The following is a 12,416-nucleotide window of genomic DNA, read 5'->3' as shown; positions in this document are numbered from 1 at the left end:
TCCACAAACATTGGATACCAGTATGATGGGGGGAAAAAACAGAATGCAGATTTGTTGTGGATACCTTCTGTGTTATGGGGACCTGAGCGCAGCTACCCCAAAAATCTAAAAGATGGCTGTGCACTGGGGTGGGGAAGGCTCCGTAGATAACCGGTTAATAGGAGCTCTATGTTATCGCAGTTAAATAGGGTGTGACGTTAAATACCTTTCTACGTGCCACTGTAACCGCAGTTTGTTGAACACTGTGTATATACAAACAAACCCCAACTGCTTCCCTTTAAACTGCCCAGAATAACAGCCACTGCATGCCAAGATGATAACATAAATTAACGCCAAGGCTGGAAACAAGAAACAACTCCTAACGAAGCGTACCAACATTCCAACCTTCTTATTGGCTAGGATACGGTGTGGCGGGAAACAGCGGGAGGAAGCAAAAATACAGTTAAGGGAGGGGCAAGGCGAAAGACTAGACCTGAATTATAAATTCCGACGGCAAACGTGAGGACATTTTGGGATAGATAAGCTTCTAAAATCTTCCCTGGCCGTAGGTTAATAAATATCAAGTACAGTTACAGCTGTGGGTGTCCAAGACAATTCAATAAACAAGACAAACGGCACGGGATATAATGGCTACTAGTTTGCGAAGCTTGAATCAATAACAACCTTTATTTGGGAAACTACCATGACAACGGCGAAGACACCATAGAAAGCGAAGATGGACTTGTGAACATGCTCCAATCAGAGTGGTTCAGCCACGCCTACTGACTGTATTCTGGCTCAGAAAGTACTCAGTTGAACATACAGTAAGCAGCAAGGGAAGATGGTAGCTGATAATGCTGGTCCCGCTCCGAGTCCTCAGTATACAGTAGCTCAGGTGAGTCCCCTGCAATACCAACCTCCTATAATACAGCTTTTGCTTCCACGGGTAGTCCTAAGTGACCCCTAAATGACCCGTTCCCAATTATTATCACTCTTTTTAAGTGAGAAAGAAAAAGATTTCAGTGTAATCTATTAAATTACGCTTTAATGGAAAAATCCAGTTCTACTAGCATGTTTGTGATGCACGACCCTAAATTAATACGTTAAACGCTTGGCACGGACTGATTTTATATACCAAGACCCAGTGTGTTTATTGCGCTGGTTCTTAAAGGGAGCGTGCCAGTCAACTTAATATATGTGTTGTATAGCACGTTTGCGAATGAATCGCTCTGAGGTATTTCACAGAATACAGCTTACTTCTGCAATTATTAACTCACCACTGCAGATTGAATAATCTCTCATTGACTAACAAAAAAACACCTGTCGGTGGACGAGAATTAACAATCAATGCCCACGTTTCCAAATGAGATTTCATTCTTGGCCAGCAGTGTACGGAATAGGGTGCTAGCCGTCCACGAAAGCGCTCGTGCCTTTTCCAGCTGTGTGACGCGTTAGATAAATTTAAATAAAGCAGTGCAATCAACACCATCAATGTATTGTATTTTAATTGCATTTATATAGCGCTTACTACCCCTGACGAGGCGTCGAAGCGCTTATTCGGCGGGTAGCACGCTACTCCGGGACCCATAGAAGATTAGTGTTGAATTAGTATACTGAAACATGCAAGTACATTTTAAGTGGTGGATAGGTTAGTCAGTTATTTGGATTTGGAATGGTAGCAGAAGGATAGAGGAGGACAAAGGTTTGTATTTATTTATAGTTTGTTGACACACGCTATTCAGGAAGCCTATAAAGGATTAGTGGTGAATTAATATGGTGAAATATGAGGTAATTTCAGTGGTGGATATTAGTCTGTTACTTGGAGTGAGAAGGATAGCGGAGGGATAAAAGGGGAAGAAAGATTTGCATTCATATAGCACTTGTTAACCCTGATGGGTGTTGAAGCGCTTTTCTGGCGAGTAGCACACCACTCCGGAACCCATAAAGGATTAGTGTTGAAAATTAGTCAATTATAAATATTAAGTAATTTGAGTAGTAGATATGTTATTCAGTTATTTGGGCTGTATATTAGAATAGTTGAATATGGAATTTGAGAAGTGAACATGATTAGTCTGTTAATTTTGATTGAAAAGGATAGTGGAGGGATAAAAGAGTGAAGTTTTTTTTTTAGGTCTTAGCAGTAGGAAGGGGCTTTTGGATGAGTAAAAAGGAGTTTCGGAGGGGAGGAGTTAGAGGGGAGAGTTTAGAAAGGTTTGTTTTAGGGGATCAGTGTAGTAAAAAGAGGTGTCAGATGATGCAAGGAGAGGTAGAGCAAGAGAGATTCTAGAAAGGGTTATTTTGGCGATCATAGTTGTGGTATGGGGTTTGGGATAAATGAGAGTGGATGTAGAGGATATATTGATGTATAGGATGAGAGATAGGGTAGTGCATTGGAAGGAGTAGTAGAAAGAAGTTTGAGATGAGTCAGAAGGTTGGGCTAGAAGATATATTGAGCGAAGTATAGGCTGATAAATAGGCTAGTGCATTGGAAATGCTAAATTAGAAGAAAGTGATAAATATATAGATACATAAGTACATTGAAAGTATATAGATACATAAAGGAAGGAAGTATATTTAGATTAAATATATTGATAGAGGCACAGGATGAGAAATAACACTTCCCAGGGACACACACAGTTTGGTTGAAAAGTAACGTTTTATGGCAAATGCAGTGATAATCTTATACAGATAGATCCTAATTCCCAAAACAACATAGTTCAGAGTAGGAAACAAGAAATTAAAAACGACCAATTCCTAAATCTCAGAATGTAGACTCTATATTTATGAAAGATGTTTTTAAAGTTATAACAACCTCCTTGTATTTCTTGCTTTAACATGCATAATGGCTAAATTATTGACTTGGAGCATGAATATCTGGATTCTAATCCTGCCTTCAATATTTTTAACTAAATGATGTGATTCAGTTTGTATCACTCTTATTCATTTAATGTGTGAGATAGTGTGCTCTCTGTTCCTGTGCAAATAACATGGTGTAACCAGATTTTGGTTCGGTAATCTTGTTTCAAGTAGATTCCAAGTGCCATATGGTTTGTTGTACTGAACATAATGTTTGGGATTTTCCTACCAAGTGCTGTGCTGCTCCTTAGGTTTAGGTATGTTCTAGGTCAGAATATAAATCAAAATAATACATAAATAACAGCCTTGCTGTTACAATATAGAGCCATGCATTAGGATATCTGGTACATGTGGTACAATATTGTACATGTGTTCAAATATTGTTAACTGTTAAGTTCAGTACGAATTGTACAAACAAGTACTAAAATGCCAAGCACAAGCCAGGACTAAATTACCCTCTGACCAAGGACCATTTGATATACTAAACCCACCATGTCTAAAACATGGAAACCCTTTCCTGATGGCAAAATCAGACTTACCTGCAATACAAAAGACTTCTTAAAATGGATTTGCTTAGATGTTCATTAATCTAAAGGGCACTACCCAAAGGCAACACTAATGAATGTAACATAGGGTATTTGTGGTAAGTACAATTGCATATCAGTTTTCATTTGAGGTACATGACTCCCTCCAGTATCTTCATAATGGCAAGGTCAACCTCCCTAGAATCTCCTAGTGTATATTTGGAGAAAGTGGTTTATTAGTTGTGGTGGATGAAGGTCCACCACAAATTATAAACGCACTATCCTGTTAGCTCCGGTTATAGGCTTCAGTAATTCTTTTTATTTGTTTTGTTTTAAAAATGTAAAACGCTGGACATATTCAAATGAGCAATTACTAGCTCCAAAAGGAGATTTCCATTCTACCCCTTTCTCAACTGAACCTCTTTAGCTTCATGGTTCTCCATTGCTACTGCTGTCCCTGCGTGGTCATCAGCTTGTCCTGATGTGAGCAGATCTTATGCAGAGGCCTCACTACCCGATGACTCATGAAGCATTGCTGAACCAGTGGTAGGCTTTCCATTTTTGCCAATTCATATCAAATTTCCTTGGACATCCCATCCCTCATATACTACCCTTTATGCCTCCGTACACTCCATACCCATTTGCCATATGGCTTTTGTGGGGGTTTGCTTCAGTTGCCACATTTTGCCTACGTCTCTTTTGTGACACTAAAATCTAACATACAGAATAACAGTTGCGCTCTAGGGATATCGCAAACACAACAAGATGATGGAGGAGGGGCTGAAAGAGGAGCAAGGACGTGAAACTTACACTTCCTGTAGCACGCACTCACCCGCCATTTTGGTCGGCGGTCTAGTTGCTCGCGCTTTGCCTATTTAATCGGCGCTGACAAGTGGCAACATCACTTTGTAAGCAGCTAGTTGATCGCTGCCACAGGAGGGAACGGTAACGCTTTGCCTAACGCTTGTGCTCCTGTTTTAAAAACCGATCTCAGTGGGTGGAGGGCACACGTTTTTTAATAGCTGTCACTTTGTTTTTAAACCTGCCCTAAACACTTACCTGATCTGACTGTCTGCTCTGCCCTGGTCCACCGTAGCCCTGTGGCTGATTGTTGTGGAGGGCTGAAAGAGGAGCAAGGACGTGAAACTTACACTTCCGGTCGCGCGCACTGACTCACGATTTCGGTCGGCGGTCTAGTTGCTCTACGTCCCCTTGCATTCACTATATAAGGACATAGAGCAGGAGCGCAGCGGGAGCGCAGACAGCGCGCCAATAGCGCGCCAACAGCGCGCCGAAGGCGAGCCCGTCTGCGCCCGTCTGCGCCAGTACGTCGCCACTCGCCAGAAGTGCTGTCTGAGTTAGCCCTGAAAGACGCACCTATTCAAGGAAAGCTTTGCTTAATGTGCGTCCGCCAGGCCTTCACTGCAAGAATCACCCTCTACACCCTCTGAGCGGCCCGATTAGATGCTCGCGTGGGAGGTTTTAACTTGACACACCCTTACCCCTGTCTATCCCCCCTGATACCTCTTCTCGGCGTTGGCTGAAAATCCTCCACTTAAATGTAGGATCTCTTGTAAAACACTATGCCGAAATATATGACCTCATTGTCGATGAAGCCCCGGATATATTTTTCCTTACAGAGACATGGCTCAAGGATGACGTGGTTGCTGAGCTTAATCTGGCCCTCCCCCCTGAATACTCGATACATATGATCAATCGGGATACTAGGGGAGGAGGCATAGCGGTGATCATAAGGTCTTGCTACCCCTGTCTCTTTAGCAAAATATTCATAGAGGGCTGCGAAAGCGCCAGGTTTTGCATTTCTGTAAACCCCCATCTCACTCTCTCAGGGCTATTGATCTATAGACCCCCAGGACCTGACACCGCTTTTAGAAATGCCCTGCTAGAGACAGTTGGTCCACTTGCTATGGGTAATGCTAACTTTAGTATCTTTGGCGATTTAAATTTACACTTTGACCTAACTCATGCTCAGACTATCAGCAGCCTGCTCGCTGATTTAGGGGCTTTTCAATTCCACCAGGAGGTCATTAGTCCCACTCATGTGGGGGGCCATCTACTCGATCCCATATTTACAAACATGGAGACTGCAGTGGTCAAAGCCCCTACCCCGGTGGCATGGTCTGACCACCTTATGGTCGAACTGTCCCTTCTCGTATTAGAACAACTCCATAATAACATAGAACGTACCATCTTTAAACTTTCTTGGAGGAAGCTCAAACTTGAGGATTTTCACCATCTCCTTAGAAAAAATCCTCTAGACCCCATTGATGACGTAGAGATAGGGTATGATGGATTCTGTGCCTGGATTACCCGGGCCCTTGACTCTCTGATCCCAGCAGCCTGGAGCAAATGCCGCTCTCAGGAACCTAGTCCCTGGTACAACGACACCCTGGCATCACTGAAGAAAACATGCAAAAAATGGAGAGAGACTGGAGAAAAGACTATGACCCAGGGAAAAAAGCATTGTACCTGGCAGAACAAAAAATCTATCATAGGGCCATCTGTAAAACGCGAGCAGCCTATTACGCTAATGGGATTAGACTTAGTCCTAACCCTGCTAAATTCATTTTTAAAGTCCTTAAAGATCTTAGCACTAAGAAGGTCGTAACACATGCATTTTCTTCAGAATTTCACTGTGAAACTAGCCTCCTTTTTTTTGGCAAAAAGTACGGGCCATTTACCGATCCTTCCCGGTCGTAACTTCATCTCAGGAGTACACCCCCCCTAGACCCAGGCAGAGTCCATGCCTCAACATTCTCCCACAGATCTCCGCCGAAGAACTGTGTAAACTATGTGTCAAAATTAAATCCGGCTCTCCTGCCGATCCGCTTAAGCCTGCACTGCTCAGAGAATCTTCCTCGCTCTGTCTGACACCTTTGCGGCAGTTAATCAATGCCTCCTTTGCTTCGGCCTCTGTACCAACTAAGTGGAAAGAAGCTTGGGTCACCCCTATCCTCAAAAAATCCACTCTGGACCCGACCAAGCCTGAAAGTTATCGACCAATCTCTCTCCTCCCCTGGGTGGCTAAGGCAGCCAAAGCGCATGTTAACAGCACACTCACCAACTTTTTACAGTCTAATAACATTCTAGATGGCTCTCAACATGGCTTCCGCACTGGCCATAGCACGGAGACTGCCCTCCTTTCAATGACAGAACATCTCCGGTCCATGCAGATTCTTTGTATGTCATAACCTTTGGACCCCTCTTGAGGCGAAATAGCCGGGAGGTAGTTGGACTGCACTTTATTTTGTGTTTTATTGTGTTATATTGCTGAAAACGAGCATTTTTAAAAACGACGCTTTTTAATTCACCTACCTGTCAGCACTAGCCTAATATTTGCATTAAATAGAACGTGAGCCTGCACTTAGTCGGTGACAGCCGATTTTCGGGCTGAACACCGATCTCTCACCTGCAAGGTCTCAAAATACGGCGGACATCTTAGGTAGGGGCATGAGCCTAACAGCGCTCTAGCCACCACTATTTAAGGACACGTGAACTCTCCGCGATAGCGGACGCGATTTGTGGACGCGCCTGCATCAGCGCCGGAGTCACACCTGAGTCAGCCCGTCTGCGCCCGTCCGCGTCACAGACGCGTCCAGCGGCCATGACTCCTACTCCCCAGCCAACTTTATCGGTATGTGCTAATAACCAGACAATTAGCGATACTATTGTTTCCCCTACACTAAAATATAGTACAAAGCAACTCTTAGCTTTAAGAACACTTAGGCAACCAGATTGCTGTCTTTTAGACCTTAACCGACAACATAACATCTGTTACGGCTGTTCACTAACAACGAATGCTGTTAGAATTAAAAAGCTTGAGACCCAAACCAATTCTACATGCATTAAATCCAACTCTAAAATATTTACTTTCTTTAGTTTGAACTGCCGCTCTCTGCCCAGACATAAAACTGAAATTTTTAATTTCCTACTGGACGAAGCCCCTGATGCATTGTTCATCACTGAAACCTGGCTCCATGCAAGCTCTGGACCGGATGTGGCCATGGCCCTCCCAGACTCATATGCGATTATCCGCCTTGACAGAATAAATAAAACTGGTGGTGGCATAGCTGTTATTTTTAAAAAAAGTCTACACCTGTGAGTTTCTTAACCTCCCATGTCCTGGATGTGAAGGCGCCACCTTCAAAATTATACTCTCATCTAATTTCACCTTTTTCGGTGCCCTTATCTACCGTCCACCTGGTGCTGCTTCAAATTGGTTAAATAACATTTCAGAACTTCTAGGCACTTTCATTATGAACACTACCAATTTTACAGTTATTGGTGATCTGAACCTTCACCTGGATAACGAGCATTGCTCCAAGGCCACTGAACTTATTGATGACTTCATGTCCCTCAATCTAAGTCTTAAAAATTCTGGCCCTACTCATTCTGCAGGTCACTTATTGGACCCAATTTTTTCTAATATTCAGAACTTAAACACTTTCCCAGCTCTACCTATCCCTTGGTCAGACCACTTTCCCATTAAATTCTCCTTTCAAATGCCAACATCCAAAATCCCTCCTATGGCGCGGCCTGCCATGGTGAGAAAATGGAAAAAGCTAGACATTAACATTCTTAATACCTTACTAGAAGACACAACACCATGCACCCTTTCAGGAGTACAAAATCTATCAATCTCTGTTCAATCATGGCTTTTAACAGCCATTGACTCCTGTCTTCCTCACACTAAGCTAAAAGGCATTTACCAACGTCCACCCGCTCCATGGTTCAACGACTCTCTAAAGTATGAAAAAACCAAATGTAAGAACGCTGAGCGTCAATGGAGAAAGTCCTACTCAGTTGAGGCAAAAAATGAATACAAAAATCAATTAAATCAATACCAAAAGCTGTGCAGTAAAGAAAAAGCCAACTTTGTCTGCTCAAAAATCACTGCAGCTTTAATTCAAGCTAAAACACTTTTCAAAACAGTCAAAGAGTTAGCCGGCTCAAATACCTCACCAACTCCACCTGATCTAAATAAAACTCAATGTAATCAACTTGCTGCATTTTTTGTTGACAAAGTTGATAAAATCTATCAGACTATCCAACTTAATCAGGACAATTATGAGGAAGATCATTATGACGGTAGTGATGATAACAGATCAGACAGTGAAGAGACCAATTATGCCACCCCTTCTGATAAACCCCCTACCCCTTCCCTGAGTACTTGGCCAACACTCAACGTTGACATTGTCATCGAACTTCTAAATACGATAAAATCAGGTTCGCCACGAGATCCGTTACCCTGTTCCATTTTAAAATTACTTAGTAAGAAAGCCTTATCTACCATCACAGACCTTTTAAATAAATCCTTGCAAGAAGAGTACGTCCCACATGAATGGAAGCACGCCATGATCCATCCCCTTCTAAAAAAAGCCAATGCTGATCCGAAGGTTCCCGCAAATTTCCGACCAATATCTCTCCTACCTATTTTTGCAAAAATCCTAGAAAAGCATGTCCATCGCTGTCTTTCAAATTATATAATGACACATGACCTGTTACCTCCCCATCAATCCGGCTTCCGAGCAGGTTTTTCAACAGAAACCACGCTCCTAGGTGTAACAGAAAATATTCGTTCAATGATAGACAAGGGTGAAACAGTGGCACTGGTGCTTTTAGACCTTAGTGCCGCATTTGACACTGTTTCACATGCGGTACTAATAAAAACTCATTGTTCAATGGGCATCTGTGGCCCTGCCTTAAATTGGATCACATCCTTACTTGAAAATAGAACCTTTCAAATGTTCTCAAATTCCGTGTACTCTGATACATACACTTTTAAACATGGAGTCCCTCAAGGCTCAATTTTAAGTCCATTACTTTTTAATTTATATATGAGCCCTCTTGCCAAAATAGCTAAGGATACCGGACTGATAATGTTCTCCTATGCTGATGACTCTCAGCTTCTCTTTTCCCTTCCACCAACAGGCAATAATGATCCTTCCACCCTGAGAATAGGGCTTACAAAAATCGCTGGATGGTTGAAAAATAATTTCCTAAAACTAAACGGTGAAAAAACCGAACTTATAATCCTAGGAAAAAACAAAGAACTCTGGGGACCTCAACATTGGCCCCAGGAAATGGGCCCTCCTCCGATTCCAACCAATCAGGCCCGAAACCTTGGCTTTGTTGTTGATGACACACTCAATATGCACCAGCAGGCCATAAAAACATCAGCCACCTGCTTTGTCATCTTGAAGTGGCTAAAGAAAATCTGCTGGATGCTACCAGATCATACTAAAAGAACTGTCATTAACGCCCTAATAACATCTAGATTGGATTATGCCAATGTATTATACTTAGGGTCCAACAAAGCCACAGTTCGCAAACTACAAACTGTGCAGAATGCTGCTGCAAGACTGCTAGGTAAAATCCCTATCCATGCACCCACTACCAAACTCATACGTGAATTGCACTGGCTAAAAATTGAGAATAGAATTAAATTTAAATCACTATGCTTTATGCATAAAATCTCTGCAAACAAAGCTCCTAAATATCTGCAAAGTCTGGTACAACGCTACTGTCCATTTAGGACGCTGAGATCTGCAACAGCGAACAAATTTGCTGTGCCCAAAATAAGACTATCACGTATGGGAGGCAGATCCTTTGCCTACCTTGGTCCCTCTCTGTGGAACTCCATGCCACAAGCTGTGCGCTCAGAGGCTAATTACATCAGATTCAGAAAAGCCATTAAAACCTGGCTGTTCAACATCTAAGCCAGCTGTCCTTCTCTCTACACTGAATCACAAGCGCCGGGAAACCCTTTGTTGGGTAGCTGTTTGCGCTATACAAACTAAACAAACTAAACTAAACTAAACTATGCTGGACTCCGGTCAAACGGCGGCACTGATCTTGCTTGATCTCAGTGCCGCCTTTGATACGGTCTCACATGAGGTCTTGCTTGGCCGCCTGGAAGAGATTGGGATCAATGACCTGGCTCTCGAATGGTTCAGATCATTCCTGACAGGTAGAACCTTCTGCGTCTCCACCCCCCCTTTCAATCCCAAGCACATCCAATCGAGCAAGGCGTTCCCCAGGGCTCGGCTCTGAGCCCCACATTATTCAATCTTTATGTCCAGCCACTGACTGCGGTCGCCAAGCAATGGGACCTCACCATGGTTTCATATGCTGACGACACGCAGTTAGTGGTGGCTCTTTCGGATAACTCTAGCCAGGATGCATCCGAGTTTAAAAATGGTCTGGCCGCAGTGGCAGATTGGATGACATCAAACTGCCTACAGCTGAACGCTAATAAAACTGAGGTCCTGGTAGTTGGCAAAAACACTGAGGCATGGAGTGACCATTGGTGGCCCACCGTCCTAGGTAAAACCCCCACACCCAAAAATGAGGTTAAGAACTTGGGGGTATGGATAGACCCCTCCCTCAGTTTCTGTTGCCATACCAAAAAAGTTGCGGCCACGTGTTTCGGCCTTTTGCGTAGCATTAAACCGATTTTTTTAAAATTCTTCGGCTCATCCACTAGGCAGCTGATAATTCAGTCCACCATTCTTTCTCGTCTGGATTATGCTAGCTCCCTACTTTTGGGGGCTAATCAAGCCGAAATCATCCAAATGCAACATATCCAGAACGCAGCTGCAAGGGCCTTAGTCGGCCTCCCTAGGTTCTGCTCTGCCACCGAAACCATCCGGAGGCTTCATTGGCTCCCAGAGGCACAAAGGATTCAATTTCAGACGCTGTGTCTGTCCTTTAAAATTCTGAAGTTAGCTACTCCGAAAGTTCTTGACAGCCTGTTAATTCCATATGTTCCGACCCGCCTTTTGCCCTCTATGGGACAGCTCTTGGTCATGGTACCCCGTATTAAACGCTGCAGAGCGGGGGGTTGTTCTTTCCGCTACCTAGCAGCAAAATTGTGGAATTCCCTTCCGATCCACATAAGATCACTGGATGACCTACTGTCCTTCAGGAAGGCAGTTAAGACTGATCTTTTCCCTACCAAAAAATAACTCCTCCTCTCATGGTATCTGTCTTACTGGGCCTCCTTAGCTGTATCTCCTTTCTGCTTCAAGGGCCGGGACGCCTCTTCGCTGGGGCAGTTGAGCGCTATATAAATTCGCATCGCATCGCATCACTCCCTTTTTCTTTTGCTCACTATGCCCCCCAGCCATATGGAAATCAGTCTTGACCCTGCTCCCCATGGGAACAGTCCAGCCCGAACTGCTAGGCCAGGTCCTCACTGGACCCGAAACAAGCATCCTAGGACCGGTTTCGGGGTTTCACCCCTCTTCAGCCAGGATAGCTTGATTCCAGTGGCACAGTGAGCCCAGGACCCACGTCTGGGCATACCTGGCGCACTTAGGGCGAGAAAGCTAAAGACAAACAATTGATGGACAGAATGCAGAACAAATCAAAACATTCACACCCAGTCGAGAGATCTGGGTTAAATCCATCATTCTTTTTCTCACCATGCCTCTTCAGCTAGGATAGCTTGATTCCAGTGGCACAGCGAGCAAGGGACCCACGTCTGGGCATACCCATGATCACTTAGGGCAGACATAGCAAACACTAAAAGATAATGGACGGAGTGCTGAAATCTTTTAACCACTCACCCCAGTCAAGAAATCTGTTTTTAATCCATCGTTCTCTTGCTCACTACGCCATCCCAGTTTGGACCCAGTCATATGCAAAACAGTATTTACCTTGTTCCTCATGGGAACAGTCCAGCCGGAACTGCCAGGCCAGGTCCTCCCAGTACCAGAAACAAGCACCCTGGGACTGGTTTCGGGGTATCATCCCTCATCAGCCAGGCTAGCTTGAATCCAGTGTCACAGCGAGCCCGGGACCCACGTCTGGGCGTACCCGGCTCACTTAGGGCGAGAAAGCAAAAGACATACAGATGACGGAAGGAATGCAGAGCAAATCAAACATTCAGCCCCAGTCAAGAGATCTAGGCTAAATCCATCCTTTATCTGCTCACTACGCCACCCCAGTTTGGACTCACCCATATGCAAAACAGTCTTTACCCTAGTCCTCATGGGAACAATTCTGCCGGAACTGCCAGGCAGGAACCAGCAT

General features: G+C 44.0%; 1 protein-coding gene across 1 annotated transcript in view; it reads left to right on the top strand.

The window, feature by feature from the left end:
- The first annotated feature begins 787 nt into the window (after positions 1-787).
- Positions 788-12,416, top strand: part of LOC147685171 (meiosis-specific coiled-coil domain-containing protein MEIOC-like) — a 312,693-nt gene continuing 301,064 nt past the window's right edge. Inside the window, exon 1 of the mRNA XM_086941077.1 lies at positions 788-874. Coding sequence (XP_086797203.1) covers positions 821-874 — 54 coding nt within the window. The 5' untranslated portion in view covers positions 788-820. The remainder of the gene's footprint in view (positions 875-12,416) is intronic.

This window comes from Lissotriton vulgaris, chromosome 10 (assembly GCF_964263255.1).
Source record: "Lissotriton vulgaris chromosome 10, aLisVul1.2, whole genome shotgun sequence".
Classification (NCBI taxonomy): Eukaryota; Metazoa; Chordata; class Amphibia; order Caudata; family Salamandridae; genus Lissotriton; species Lissotriton vulgaris.
This window is presented reverse-complemented; position numbering and strand designations above follow the sequence as displayed.